General features: G+C 28.7%; 1 protein-coding gene and 1 pseudogene across 1 annotated transcript; one reads left to right on the top strand and one right to left on the bottom strand.

The window, feature by feature from the left end:
- The first annotated feature begins 7,318 nt into the window (after positions 1-7,318).
- On the top strand, positions 7,319-10,143 carry LOC149887969 (uncharacterized; annotated as a pseudogene).
- Positions 10,144-12,903: 2,760 nt separating this feature from the next.
- Positions 12,904-14,533, bottom strand: LOC145188897 (uncharacterized). Its single transcript, XM_080065403.2, has one exon. It carries the CDS (start codon positions 14,396-14,398, stop codon positions 13,724-13,726), a length of 675 nt encoding a protein of 224 aa, XP_079921529.2. The 5' UTR covers positions 14,399-14,533; the 3' UTR covers positions 12,904-13,723.
- Positions 14,534-16,539: the final 2,006 nt, after the last annotated feature.

Here is a 16,539-nt window from a genome sequence, read left to right as displayed (position 1 = left end):
GAACTATTATTGCAAGATAAATTAATTTAGTTCTTGGTTATTTAGTTATAATAAAATACAATCGAACAAATTCAAATTCAATCGCTGTTTTTTTTTTGTTTTTTTTTTTTTTTTTTACTTTGAAAACTTTCCATTGTCCAAAACTACTCCATGATGGGGCTTAGGATGACGTTGGGGCAATTTAAGAATGTATAGAAAAAAACCGTTTTTTTTCTAAATTTATTATTACAAATAAAAGATTTTAGATTTAAGAATTAAAAGAATAAGAAATATTCTTAACAAAAATTTCAAATATCTGTTTTTTAAACAAATTTTATTTTATCAATTAAATCTACATTATTTTATACCAATATGATAGTCTAAGAAATCATTTGAAATGCGAGTACGTAGATGGCTATAAACCGAAGCGAATCTAGAGAAATCATGCTCAACTTTTACGCTGCAGAACGCTGGACCATTAACTTCTTGCGGGATTTCATAGAGCCGATTCCATTTTGTTTTCTGGTTTTTCTTCCAGTATGCAAGAATGTTGAATTTAACGTCAATTGCCACTCGTGGTTCTCCACTTCGTGTTTTTAAGAAACTTATGTAAAATAAAGTAATTTTTAACATGCTTTAAAATTTCAAGTTTTTATGTGTTGTGTTTTTTTTTTTAAAACCGAATTTAACAAAAAGTCGGTCTCATTATTACTACTATTCAATCTACATATTGTACATTACAAGGTCGTACGAGCTGGTCACTTTCTGCCCGCTTTGTATCTTTTTTTGACACATTTTGTTTCTCGCCAATCTGACCACTTAGCAAGTGGCCTGGCCATTCGAAGAGTGCTCAGGTTTCTTTCCTGTGACCTGGTAACTAAACTTTATTTTAATTAGAAATAGAAGTACTTTTACAAATCTTAATAAAAAAAAAATACTACAAAATGCTTTGTATCTAACACTAAAGCAAAATGAAAAAATTACCTTGTAATAGCAACAAAAAAATATTCTATATTGTTTTTTGAACACCTTTTATATAAGTTTGAACTTTGTATGCTTTTTGTTTGTTTGTTTATATTTGTGTGTGTGTGTGTGTGTATATATACATATCTGTACCTCGGAGGGATACAACACTATGTCCATTTTTTTAAAAAGTGAAAAAAAACCGTAAAAAAGGTTTTTTTTTATTTTATAACAACTGCATGATGTAAATAACAATAAATAGAATGTTCTGGTAAAATATTGTTTCAACATCTCAATAAATAGCTGTGTCAATAACACTTTTTGTTGAAAAAAAGTTTAAAACTCCTCTCCTGTAAAGTTGTGAAAATGGACATAGTGTTGTATCCCTCCGAGGTACAGATATATAATTTACAAAAAAGATGCACATGGTTCCTGGTATAATCTTCAAGATTGCTCAAGTATGGATAAAGAGCGTCTTGTTAAGAGCAGAATATCAAAATCGGCCGTCATCAAAAAAGCAATCAAAAATTAATTATAAATGCAAAAAAAAAAAATGGTGCTGACGATGACCAATAAGGAACACCTTATGATCTTGGGTCATGTTCATATAAGTAACAGTTTATACAATTAAGATTTTGGTGGAAATAATTTGGTAAAATTTTGAAAATAGTATTTAAACTCGCTTTTCTCAAATTTTACTGGTGAACATTGGTCACACGAACTTTGTGCTGATTTTTGTTTATGTTGGTTTACCCTCATTAAAAATTAGGACATATTCATTTCTGATTTCAAATTGAACAGTGCTATTTAGACTATTTCGGATTTCCTGTAAGGTATCAAGATAAAGCCTTAGTTCCACAAATGTTGTGCAACGTCTGATTGACTCCGATTAATTTGGGCTAAACATTTGCCATTTTTTATACCAATTATTTGGACGGAACCAAAAGATCATTTATGTGAAATAACTTATACGAAGTTAGAACAAGTTCCGAACCAGAATCCCGATTTTCTGAACGATTTGGAGGTTTTGGCACAGGCAATTCGGCACTATGTAGGATGGGTCCTTTGGCCGAAAACAAGTTTGAGTACTGAATAGTGTGTTAGGACTTGGTTGTTATGCCTTTATTTTGAGTCAAAAATAAATAACAACCAATAGTTGTATTTAGTTATCTCAAATGACCCAAGCTATGAACCATCAACTTCAAAAGAATCTGAAAAAAATGTTTTAATTCTTTTTTCTCAAAATATCAATTTTTGACCTTACGGCCATCTCATCTTGAGAATAACCCCGTTTCCAATTTGCATTAAATTTTTACCAGGTTTTTATTGAATCTAGCAATCGAATTGGGACTAAAATAGTTTTAACAGCATAAAGATTTTTCGATTTATAAAAAATGAACTCATAAAAAATGCATTTATTTAGTCTCCATTTTGAATGATTCAGTATAAGACAAATACTTAGTTTTTGTAAACTTCGCTTTTGCTTAATTGCGCAAGTAAAGTAGTTAATTTATTGAGTAATTGGGTCGGTTAACTGCTGTGTGATGCCTTTTGGCAAATAAAAGTAGGGTAGTTGTGGTAAATTATAAAATCATTTCTCCTTATAAAAGAAATCTTTATAAAAGAGAAGAATGAGAAGAAATACTCTGACACATTGTAGGTGTGTTTCTATACAATTTGGAAAGAATATATAATTTCTATAGCAAAATTTCAAACAATTTTGATTTACTCAATTGAACAAAGCTCTAATTTAATTTGACAAATTTAAATTTGAACTTAGGGCATCTTTTGAAGTTGATGGTTCATAGCTTGGTAACAGTTAGTACAAAAAACAAATATTAGACTTGTATGCTTATGCTTAGTTAATACAGGTAAGACAATTATTATCTTCTTGTATATCTTTAATATTTATATATTACTAAATACTTAATTTGTAGATCAATATGTTGCTCTGCTAAATTTTTGTGCTAAACATTCAAACTTGATATTAATTTCTTTTATTGAGCTTCAATTGAGACAGTGTGACCAAGGTTAAGATATTAAATGACAATATAAAGGTTTTCAATCGAAGGTGTGGAACAATAAGAATCGGGATATTTTAAAAAAAGCTGCGAAAAGTAAGGTTGGTATAAGTTTCCATAAACTTACCCGAAAATTTTTATCAAGTCATACAACCATATGTCATCAACTAGCTCAAGCAGATGTTCATTATAAAACTCGTTAAAAAAACTTAAATACAATGAACAATTAGCTCAGAATTAAAAAAAAAAAGAAGTCAAAAGCTAGTAATCATCTATATGGTTTAGTTTGGTTGTTATGGACGATGAAAAGTATTTCACATTCTAATGTGATAGAATATCCAGTAATGATGGATTTTACATAAGTAATATAGAAACGTGTCCAGATGAAGTGAGATGCAAATGGAGAGAAATATCTGGAGCTCATGCTTATATGTATAGGGATTTCTGAAAGGGCTTTTTTTTTTTTTGAGGTACTTGTGCGATCAGTCAATGCTCCAGGGATAAATCCGGACATATTTCTAGAAGAATGTTTGGTAAAAAGACCTAAGCCTTTTATTGATAAGTATCAAAGTGATGAAAAATATCTATTTTGGACAGATTTGGGAAGAGCACATTGTGCTACAAAGGTTTTATGCTGGTTAGATGATAACGTCAATTATGTACCCCGTAGCATAAACCCACCAAATCTTCCTCAAGCAAGATTATTTAATAACTTTTGGGGATGTTTTTCTCCGAAAGTGTATGAGGGAGGATGGACAGCTCATATTGAAAGGCAGTTAATGTTGCGCATCAAAGCAAAGGTAAAAGAACTTGATGAAACTTTTTTACAAGACATTACAAAAGGGATCAAGGGAAAACTGTGCAAAGTTGCTGATAATGGTGTGCTAGCCAAATTAGAAACATTGAAAACTAAGTAACAGTTAATAAGTAATAATCATCTAAAATTTCAAATAAAGAGCTTTGATCGTTTAAAAATAAAATGACTTTAAAATTTGTCTCAACAATTTTTATCTTTTCCACCCGTCATTTTTGTTATTACTTTGTTCCTTTAAAAACATCATTTACAGACAGGACCGAACCTTCGTACACGAAGTATTCCTTCTAAGTACTTCGATATACTACGAAGTACTTCGATTTACGGCGATGCGAATGCTCGGTGCTTAATTTACAGAACAATAATTTTTAGCTTAATTTAATATAACATTTCCTTCGCTTCATTATGATCTAGCAGCATGATTACTCTTTGCAGATGTACAAAGATCACTTGCTGGAAAATTCCACTGTAGTGGTCTTGAGCCTCAGCGTTGTTTTTCGGATGATCCAGATCTCTTACTAGGTCATTAATTCCATTAATACAATAATGGTGGTAATAAATAGTTATCTGACATGATGATTTGATGATACGACTGTTGTATCAAAAATAACATTGTTGCCCCATTCTAAAAAAGATCCCATTAAAACCAAAAATGAATAGTTACGCAAGGTACGCTCGATAAGGAACTTGATGATTTTCTTAAAGAACCGCAAAATTAGTTCTGCTAAAAATGTACTTTTTTAATAAGTTAAAACAATGGACTCAAAATTTTTAAATGAAAATTGAATTTCTACTGTAGAAATCGCTAATAAACAAAAATTTAAATGGGAATCGTGTACATCAGCCCATGTAAGGCTGTTGGTTTATCACAGCTAGATTCAAGTTCTAATAGAATTAGTAATGCTTTTTCCATACGGTATTAGACGCATTGTTTATGGAATGTTTGGAAATTGCAAAAACAACTACCAATATGGTCTGTTAATTCCAAATCATTAGCACTGTATAAGGCATTGGAGATTTTTTCCTATTTAATTGTAAAGCCTCGATCTACTGATGCACCTCGATCTAATGCATGGCACCAAATATTTGTCCTGATCTCGTATTTTGCAACCAAAGTACAAATTGTAAAGTTTTTAATCGCAATTGAGACTTTTTTGTGATTCAAATGTGAAGCAAATTTATAAAAAATCACTTGCTTTATTTACACAGGTCTGAATAAAGGTAGCATAAAACAACGTTTAAAGACGTTTGTGACACTCACCAAGCCACAGATTTTGTGACTTCAATACAAATGTGGTAATAGACTATTTGGCAAGACTTGTAAAAGAAAAATGGGATTTTGAAGTAAAAGTTAAAAAAAAAAAACATCATTTTTAAATTGTTGAATATCTTTTTTGATTATAAGTTTACTAGATTTGTTATCTGCAGAATTTAAAAAAGGAAATTTAGTATCAGCAAACGAAAAAAAACACTGATTCACCCCAAGGATCAAAAGAAATTTATAAAATCACTTCACAGCAAAAAAACTTGCCGAGAGGATGAATAAGGCTTGAGCCAACTTACTCTGGTGGGCCCTCACTCAGCTTGAGGCCCAAGGCAAATTTCCCGTCAGCCCCTTCCTACCCTCCTCTCGACGGGTTAAGGATGTTACATCCATTTTGATAGGCAGATTTATTTAGGAACAATTTGATTTTCATTTTTGTAATGGATAATTTACATAATGGATGACTTTCATAATGGATGATTTACAAATTGTATGATTTTCATAATGGATGATTAACATATTAGATGATTTAGAAAGCTAAAGTAATAGATAAAACTCATATAATCTTTTTAAATAGAGCTGAAAAGAATGAATATTATATTTGCAAGTATTTATCACATCTTCAGTTGCAAAACGGTATTTCAAACTTAAAAACAAAAACTTATCAATTATTGTATAATTTTATTGTAAAAAATTTTATTACAAAAATTTTTTATTTTAGTTTTATAATTGTTGAGTTAAATAAACAAAACTAAAATATAAAATTTTATTATAAAAATTTTATATTTTAGTTTTATTTTACAACTCAACAATTTTTTCATTTGTAATGGCGAATTACCTTATTGCAACTCTGGAGCCTTATAATTATTTTATTACAAGTTTATGTATGTCAAATATAATTTCATTGTAGAAAATGGTTGTTGTTTTGTAAATATTTAACAAATAGTTTCTTTTGATAAATATGTTCATGACAAATAATAAATATAAAACAAATATATAAACAAATGGACACATATAAAAGCAAAAAAAAAAAAAAATGAAAATATCTGTTCTAAGCATTCTCTTAAACAAAAACCTCAATAAAATTGCTGCCAACTCACTAACAACCAATAGATTACTAGAGATCTTGAGAATGGAGATTCCATGGTTGTTTGGTATATATTAAATAGGCACTTCAGTCACGTGACAAATTCCGTAGACAAAATTTGCGAAGTTTTTTATATATAAAGAAGACTTTTTCAGATTAAATTTAGACCGATTTTTTTAATCTATTATGCCATAGTAAAACGTTTTACGAAAAGTAAAATGATTAATCTTTCATAAAATATCTGCTAGAATTTTCAATATCAGTTTATCTGGCTGTAGGAGCGGTTTCAATTAATTATTTGTAATTATTTTAGCTTAAAGTTATTTTATTTGCGTTCTAGCATCCTTTAAAATAATATATAACTATTTTTCTTTGTTTTTTTTTTTTGTTTTTTTTTTGGTTTTGTGATGAATAAGTTGGTCTAAAATAACTTTAAAAAAACTAAGTTTTTGCTAATATTCGAGTATTCAGCTTAATTTTTAAGTCTAAGTTAAAACCTGCTAAATCCCGTCCTCTTCTTCCTTTCAGTCCGTCTTAATATTGTTTCAAAAATTATTACGGTAACTAATTTGCAAAAACAATATAACAATTTAATTGTATAATACAGTATTTGTATAAAATTAGCCTTATCATAATGAATAATAAAGAATTATATGATTGGTATCTATGCTTGAGTGATAAATCTTTGAAAATGGTTTGCTCGAATTTCAGAAGCCGATTCTCCGATTTGTTTTCAGTAACCGAAAATAATTTGAGCTTGTACAACAAAATTAAAATTGTTGTAGATAAATTTAAATCGTTAAAAAAAAAAACAATAAAAGAAGAGATATATATAAGCTGATGCTCTTTAAACCGCCTATTTCGGAAACTAGTTGTGAATTATGCATATCAAGTGAAAAAAATAAAACGAAGGGTAAAAAAAGAAAGTTGAACCAACAAACCTCGAAAAACTGTTTTAAAAAATTGAAACTTGCTTCATCTGGTTGTATAAATAAGTTCAAATCTGCTAATGTTCGTATTAGTAATATGAAAAAAAAATTTACATCTAACGACCCTAGAAGGACATATAAACTATTACATGCAAGTAATAAAGCAAAGATTCATCAATTAAAAAAGAAACAAAATAAGGAAATAAAAGAATTAAAAGATTTTTATAATAAAGTCATTAGAAATCTTAATAAAAGAGTTAAATTTTTGTTAGTTAAGCTTGAAAAAAGTGACAATAAAGTTGCACTCCTTCATGAGAAAAAAAGAATTACATGCAAAAAATTGTATTATGTAAACAAGAAGTTTAGCATGGAAGTAAATAAACATGAAAATTTGTCTTCTAACAGTTTAAATAATCCTGAAAAGGATACAGACTCTCCTGACACTAGAGTATTAAGCAAAGAAAATAAAGATTTTAATTTAAGTTCTCTTCTCCATGATCGCAGAATAATAACATTTCAAAACGGAAGGTATTCTAATGATATAAGAGAAGTTATTATGGAGTTAGTTTCTTTGAATGTCAGCATGAACAAAGTTAATGAAGTCATCACAATTGTTTTAAAAAAACTAGCAAAGATAGATATAGAGAAGCTTCCCTCAATTGGTACAAAATCTCGATTTATGACTGAGGCTTTAGCACTTGCTCAACTTCAAGTTGCAGAAGAAATGATAAACACTGTAGAAATTAATTCGGGCAATTGTCTTCACAGTGACGGTACCACTAAACATCATAGACATTTTCAAAATTTCCAAGTTACTACCACAAATGGAAGTACTTTATCTTTTGGATTATGTGAAATGGCTGGCAGTGATGCAGATTGTACTATTAATGCGTTAACCAAAACATTCAATGATATATGTGACATTTTAGAAAGTAGCAGTAAGGAAAACGATTTTTTAACCTTGTATGTTCTTTTAAAACTACCATGTCTGATCTTGGGCCAGTTAATCCACTGTTTAATTTAAAGCTTAAAGATATGAGGAAAAAGTTACTGCCTAAAGTTATAAAGAACTGGGAAGGTTTAAAAAAAGGCGAGCAAGCAGATTTCATTGAAATGTCTAATTTTTTTTGTAAATTGCATTTATTATCTAACTTTGCAACAGAAACTGATAAAACAATTAACTTATTCAAAAAGTTAGTTTTAAGTACTAGTTATGAAAATATTTTTGCATTCAATACTGCTGAATCAGGTGCCACTAGATTAGTAAGAACTGCATGTAAAGCTTTTCATGTAAGGGGAAGTGATGAAGCTGGAGTTGCTGGGTATTTTAATGCATTTCTTGCTGGTAAAGGACAAAGTAAGTGTATGCTTGCACCCTTTGTTGGTAACAGATTTAATATATTATATTATAATGCTGCAGCTTTGTATTTTCATTCAAAAGATATTTTAGAGTTTCTTCAAAATTGGCCAAATCAAAATAATCTTTTACTTGCAGTTAAAGAAGATATTAGCAACAAATTATATTTAGCAGAAGTGCGGGCTCTTGGAATAATTGATAAAATAATTACAGGTCCACTTTGGCGGATAATTGAATCACAAAAGAGTATTCTTGATATGAATCCATTTTTGTTAACCCTAAAAATGAAACTTTCAGATTTGTGTAAAAATGCATCATCGATTATGATCTCAAAAACACCTATATTCAGTCCAAGTGATGTTAATATTCATAAAGATATTTTGTATGATAAATTATTTGAAGAGACTAATGACACTGATTTAAATATTTTAACACAGCAGACATTAGAAGTAATTTGTCATTCTTTGTTAGTTGTTCTGGAAAGACAATCTGCTGATCAACTTCCTGGAGGTAAATATTGGCATCCTTCTGATAATATAAGTAAGGCTGCAGAGAATGTTCCAACAACAAACAAAGCATCAGAAAGTGACTTTGCGGTATTGGATCTTTTAATTCATACAAAGCCAAATGCCAAAATACAAACTATACAAGCTTATACTATGTGGTATAAAAACAAAACACTAGACTGGTTGGATAAAAAGACTTTAGATGAGCGTGACTCATTGCTAAAAAAAGCTTCAACAAACTTTAATAAAATGAAAGATAAATACAAACAACGTCATTTAGAATTAAAGTTTGAAATGAGTGAAAGGTTGTCTGAAAAGCATAAAGCTAAAAAAACAGCTGAAGACAAAGTCTTCTTAAAAAAAGCTAAATCGGTTAATGAGTTGTTAAAATTGAAGACGAAGGTGTGGTTGACCTCAAAAGAAGCAGATGATGAATATGTTTTGTTAGTTGACACATTTAAAAGCAAAAAAATATTGAGAGCACAGTTGGATTTTTATAGGTATGTTATGGAAGTTAAATGTGAACCTAAATATTTTTACAAAACTAAAATGCATGGTAGTAAGCGAAAAGACTTAACAAACTATGAGTTGTTCAGTAATTTACAATCAGTTATTAGAACAAGGACTTTTCCAGAGCCCATTGAGAGAAGAGTTATTCTTATTGAAAGAAAAGAACGAGATATTTTGATTGCAAAAGAGAAAGAAGAGTTAAGTGAAAAATTAAAGAATGCAAGACTGTCTCAATTAGCAAATCAACAAAAAACAAACATCTTGGCTGTCATTCTAAATGATGTTAATTATCTTGTTGGGAAATTTATTCAACATAAAATAATGAAAATCGATACTAAAAAATACTTTTGGTGTACAGGTGAAGTTCTTCGAGTAAACAAGTCAACTCCTAACTTAAAAAAAAACTTTGTTTGATGTGGTCTATGAGACTGAGGAAAATCAAGTATGGGCTTTTCCATTGCTTGTTGACCTTGAAAAAGGAAAGGTTATACTTTTGTAAAAAGCCTATTTTACAATTTATTTGAAATAATTACTAGTTATATATATTATTAGTAATATTTTATTAGAAATGTGTAATGTGTCTATGACTATATTAATGTATATATATTTTTCTGCTATATATATTTTTTCTGTATATATATTTTTTCTAAAGATTAGTTGTGAACTGAAAGTTGTTCTATTTGTATATTGTTTAATGATAACAGATAGATTATTGCCTAAAGTCGTTGCGTAAAATTTTTACGCTAAAAAAAATGTTAAAAAAAACTAAAATAAAAAAACGCGTTTTTTTGTCTAAAAAAATGTCAAATTAGGTAGTATAAAAATGCAAATTTCTTAACAACCAGAAGTGCTACAAAGTTGGTTAAACCCATTTTAAAACAAGATTAACATTTTGAATGCAATAAAATTAAAATTAACATTTTAGCTTAATTGTATTACGAGATCATAAAATGGACTGAAGTGCCTATATTAAAGATTGTGGAGGTTGCAGACACATTGTATTGGAATTTAGAGCTCTGAAAATGGGAAATTTTGGTGGTTTTTTTAAATTTAAAATAAGTGTAAAGGTTCTCTTACCTACAAACTTATCTTAGACAAAACTTCTTAAAAAAATAATTTCTTTCAAATAAACTTATATTGCTTCTGTCCGACACATTCGTTACCAGTTCTTAGACAAAACTTCTTAAAAAAATAATTTCTTTCAAATAAAAAGCATGACAAAAATATGTTCAAAAAAAAACATTGAGCTTTTTTTCGATTTTCTTTGAAAAAAGTTTTAAGAAAAAAAAAAAAAGATTAAAGCCTCTATTACTTTCTTGTTTATGTTGCTTCTGTCTGACAAATTCGTTACCAGTTCATTTACCTACTGGTAGATTTGTCAGATTAATTTATTGGTTTGTCAATTGAAGCTTTGTACCATTTTTAATTGATGTGAAAAGTAAACAGAACCTGTTCTAATATTCGATTTTTTATTTCTAAAGATTGTTTTTGTAATAATTAAGTTCAATTTTTAAAATTCTTTTGAATTGATTTCAATAAGTAATCGATTCCTATGTCAATGCTTTCTTTTCTCTCCCCATTTAACTTTTTTTTTTTTTTTACCCACCTGCTTGAAAGTATATTTATTAAAAATTAACTGCTATGAATGATAAATTATAAAAATAAAAAAACAAATTTAAAAAAATCAACTGATATGAATTTTTTTTTTTTTTTTTTCTTTAGAAAAGTTGTTATTTTTGAGAAAAGTCGTTATTTTGTGTCTGAAAAACTTATTTAGCATTCAGTACGTGAAAAAATCTCGGTTCTAGACTTTCAAATAATACATTAGCTGTAAAATCGGGACTTATATAACTTCCATAGCTAATTTTATCAATTGATTGATAAAACTGTTTAAAATTGGACACATTTTCATATTTATGGATACAACATTGAATGTGCAAAGGTAAATTAAAGGTCACTCTCTGACGTTGACTGATTTGACAAGTAATGACCCCAAAACGGAGAAAAAATCATTATTTGAAATTCTGATAATTACAGCTTGAGTGTACTAAAAGTTATTATTGACAGCGACTTTGCATGTTGTAAGGAAGCAAATCCTGTTGAATTTAAAAATCAACAAATTTAATCGCAAAATAAAAATAGTTTTAGATGATTTTCAAATCCGTAAGTATTTCTTGTAAGAGATAAAATGGAAAAAGTGAAACAAATTGATGAACACAAACATTTATTGACAATATATTTGATAATATTTATTGATATATGTAATGATATTTATCAATTTAAATATATAAACTTTTTCTAGCAACTCTTTATTCAGTCAATATTTAGTTCGATTTTAATAAAGAATTATAAAGAAAGATAGTTAAATTAGTTAACAAATAGCGGAAATCAGTGATGTAATGCAAGTGCGATCTTTTATAAGTACGCTAAGAAAAGCTGATATTGCATCGTTTTACGTCAACTTATTCATAGTAAATTTCCATAACTTATCATTATTTAGGTTGATGTTATATAGTCTAGAATAATGTAAGTCCTTTCTTGTTAAATATCTGATCAATGCAATTTTAACAATTAAAAGTAAACTTATTCTTAACACTTGCGCGTCATTGCCGAAAAGATTTCACAAAACGTTATGAGCATCGGTAAAATGTAAATATACTTCCAACAACGTAAATCTTTTCACAATTCATGCCGCTTTTTTTCGGACACAGCGTCAGCCTTATTACTCATCTTACAAAGTTGGTAGCTACACAAAGTTCCATACACTGTAATAAAGCTAAAAAGCATGTTAAAGCAATTGCCCAAATGTTAAAAAACTTTTAAGAAAGAATGTAAGACGCACAATGACAATGGAAGTGCTTGTAATTTTTTTGTTTGTTTGGTTGTTCAAGATAAGTTATTTGCTCTTGGTCATCGCAAGTTAACATCAACAAACTATGTTTTGCCTAAAATCACTTATGCTTTAAACTTGCGCATCGTTGCCAGAAGCTGTTTACATGCTTTTCCTTAAAATGTCATTAATCATTAGACATGATATTAAAAACTACCTATTTTTGAAAACCTATATATGAAACTGATGTTACAAACTAACTATACATGAGAGTGAGGCTGGGTGGTTGCTTAAATGGAAAAAAAATTCACACATAGCGCTTTGTTAAATCCCGATTCTATTTATGATCTAAAAAGATCAAAGCAACACTGAAAAAAGCAAAGGATGGCGAAAGATCAGTGAATGCATGCACTGATCAGCGCTTCCTTTAACTTGATAGAAAAACGGTAGTTACATCTTAAACTTTAATTACAAGTCGTCTTGTAAACCGATAACAATATTATGTATTGTTTCAAAGCAACACAGATTAACTGTTTGAACCAAAGCGCTTCATGTTGACATTTGCAAATTATGTTACGCAAAAAAAAAAAAGAAAATTTGACCAATCTAATCAGTCCCGCTTAGTAAACAAATACACCAAAGATTTTCGTGTTCAATTTTGGATCAATATTTGCTTGATGATCATTCTATAATACATTAACCATACTGGAAAAACAATATCATTCCAAAATTATGACACACAGCTTTAAGAGATACAATATAGTACATTAAATAGAACGGGGAAGGGGAGGCAAACTCTAAAATTAAATAAAACGACGATACAAAAGATAAACAAAACATAAAAAACCATCCACTTGCTCTGAAAATTCAATCAAAAAATGTTGCACTTACCATGAGTTTAAAAACAACAAGCATCAAAAACAAATACAAAAAGCTATAAAATTTTTTATCAAAACAACTTTTTGTTGCATTGACAGGGTTGTTAAAACATAAAGCTGCATTCTACAAAAAAAAAAAAAAAAATCATCAAATAAATTTATGATAACTGAAAATTGAAAGAAAATAATGAAATGGATGTTCATTTCTGATAATAATAAAAAAAAGGCTTTCAAAACATAAATAGATTAAATTAACAGAATTTACATAAACATAAAACTTAATAGAATAAATAACAACTTTGGATGTCCTTTCTGAATTAAAAAGGTTTCAAAACAGAGAACACTTCAACGCAAAATGTGCATCCAAAGTATTGGACAAGTCTAACAAATGATTTGATTGGCTAAACAAAACATTATCAGTACATTTTTAAAAAATACTTGTTGAACAGGATGAACAGCTTTTATATAAAATTTGTCTAATGTATGGTTACTTCAATCTGAAGCTTTTGGTCTGATAAAGCTATTTCTTTTATTTATATAGAGCTATATACTGCATAGATTGATTCTGGAAATCAACTAAAAGTTTTATGCATAAACTTCTTTTTCAGTTTTCTGGGGACCATCATTTGTAATAAATGCTTGAGTACTTTGTTCCTCAAGTGAATAACTACCTTCATCTTTCTTACGCAATCGGTAAACAAGAAAAATTATTACTAATATCGCTAAAACAGCACCCACAACAACTCCAATAATAATTCCCAATGTAAAGTTAATTCCTGCTGGTTGTCCCTCAACTTGTTTATCTAGCTGTTGTAGCGAGTTAGTTGTAAGTGGCTGTGATGTTACCGATGTATAATTATCACTGAATGTGGTTGTATTCTCAAACTTTGAAGATTTTGTAGTAGATATATTGATATCAATAACTACCCCACTTGTAGACTTGGCTTTCGGCTTCATTTTGGTTGGCTTCTTTGTTGGACTTTGTGTTGTTGTTACAATTTCAATTCCGCTCCCTTCTGTACCACTTCCACTTTCTAAATCATCTAAGTCTTCATCATCATCATCGCCTGAGCCATCTTCAGTATTGTCTGTTACTCCATAAATTGTTTTATTTAGAGCTTTTTCATGGAATTTTTTTAATAATTTATCAGGACTATCGTCACCGGATCCTACTTGTCCTTTCTGACTTTTCTTGTTCAGTTTCGCCTCACAACATATAGCAAGTCCAATTAGAACAATTAATAATACTTTTATTGCCATATTGTCAACATAAACAGTTTTTTTTTGAAAATATTTAGGAACTTCTGTCAAGCGAACGCGTCTCACTTCTTAAACAACTTTTTCGTTTTTAATTCCTCTCCACAGTCCACTGACTTTGACGGAAACACTCTTCATTTTACAACCTTGCATAATTTCATCAATTACTTTATCCCTATTGGACCGAGCTTTTTAGTTCAATTGAATTAATTAATTATGCATGCTACCCAAATAATTTCCCCTCGTTAAACGTCACAGGATTCTCATAAATTAAAAATATTAACATAAAATCAAACACTCCATCTCACATACTTTTCTGAGAAGCTAAAAGGTTTAATATTTTAAGTGAAAGAAATTTCAACGCTACATTTTAAATGTTTATTTAGTATGCAAAAACTGTTGTTAGTTAATAAAAGACTAACGACACTCTAATTTTTATTGCGTAAAAAAGCTATCATCTTGCGTTTGAAATAGTGAATAACCATAAAAATTATCAATAAAAATGGACGAGAAGAAGACAAATCTCTGAAATCGATTTAAAAAAAGTGCGCCAAGAATATTTATAAAGTTTATTTGAAATAAATTTGTCAAGATATTGTTCTCAAGTAGTTTCTTCGTTGTTAAAAGAATATTTCTTAAGAGCTAAAAATATACTGGCTCTTATAGACGGAAAATCGAAAATAGCAATCAGATATTAGAGGTTGATTTACTTTGGCAGGGAAATTTTTTGCAATTTAAATTAATGAACACAATTAAACATTTTAAAAATATTTCAATGGGGTTTTTATATATCATAAATAACCCTTAATTTCCTTTCTTCAAATCTATCTTTACTTCTTCATTTTACTTTCATGGTTTTGGGTGAAAGATTTAGTAATAGATTTTATGAAAGTTGAAACATATTTATTTTTATTTATTTATGTTGCAACTGAAACTGAAAAATAGCATGTAAGCCATTGGAAGTGTAATCGCTTCCATCATAGCAACAAATAACCTTGCACTTGTCAGAGAAATCAAGACGCTATTTGCATTAAGTTTTAATCGTTGTTGTTAATTGCTGATGCTGATTGAATGTATTTCTGACACTTAAAGCCTTGACTACAAATGCATTTCTGACACTAAAGCCTTGACTACACATGATAAAAATGATGTCGAGAAAGTTTGAATGGAATATATATTTTTTAATTTTCTTTTTAAAAGCACCTCGTTTTGAGGATTATTGATAGTAAATACATTCCGTACATTCTATAAAAAGTTTCGTGGGGCATTCTGAAAAAAAAATGATGCTTTCATTAAACGTGGTATTTTCTACCACTTTCTTTTATACTAAGACATTATCAAAAATAAAAGGAACCACATGACAAAAGTTTATAATAGCATTATGGATAAAATAAAGTAGACTTTCTTTTCTTATTGACATTTTGGTTGAAAAAAAAGATTTCAATAAAAATCAAATGAGCGATAAGATTTAATCTCGAAACTAGTGACGCAAGAAGGATGGTCTTTGAAGAAGATGAAGCAAGTGGCTCTTAAGTTTTAAATAAATTTCGAAGGAAAAAATGTTTCCATAGTTACCAATGACACGTGGTTTTGTTATGGCCCATAATAGCAGACGGATGTCTTTTAGGAGATGACTTTTTTTTTACTAATTATTTGCACTTAACAACATTCAACTTGCTTGTGTATATATGTATATATATATATATATATATATATATATATATATATATATATATATATATATATATATATATATATATATATATATATATATATATATATATATATATATATATATATATATATATATATATATATATATATATATATATATATATATATATATATACATACATACAGGTACAGGTACAAGTTTTATACCGATGTGCCATTACATATATATGTAATGGCACATCGGTATAAAACTTGTACCTAAAAATATTTACGCAAAGCAAAGAGAAAATCTAATAAACGGTGCTTATGAGCTGATAAAAGTCTACAAATCCGTTGGATAAATGATCTAAAAATAGAATGGACTATTTTAATAAAAAAAAAAAGGCGTTCCAACCAAAGTTTACTCTTAAACCAGATAAATGGAGAATGGAGAATTAAACGTACTTTTTTTTTCCCTACGTAACTTTTAT

Source organism: Hydra viridissima, unplaced genomic scaffold (assembly GCF_058129835.1).
Source record: "Hydra viridissima isolate aposymbiotic clone 2 unplaced genomic scaffold, HvirCarnegie_v1 scaffold_5, whole genome shotgun sequence".
Lineage (NCBI taxonomy): Eukaryota > Metazoa > Cnidaria > Hydrozoa > Anthoathecata > Hydridae > Hydra > Hydra viridissima.
The sequence above is the reverse complement of the archived record's forward strand: the minus strand, read 5'-3'. Positions and strand labels throughout refer to the sequence as shown.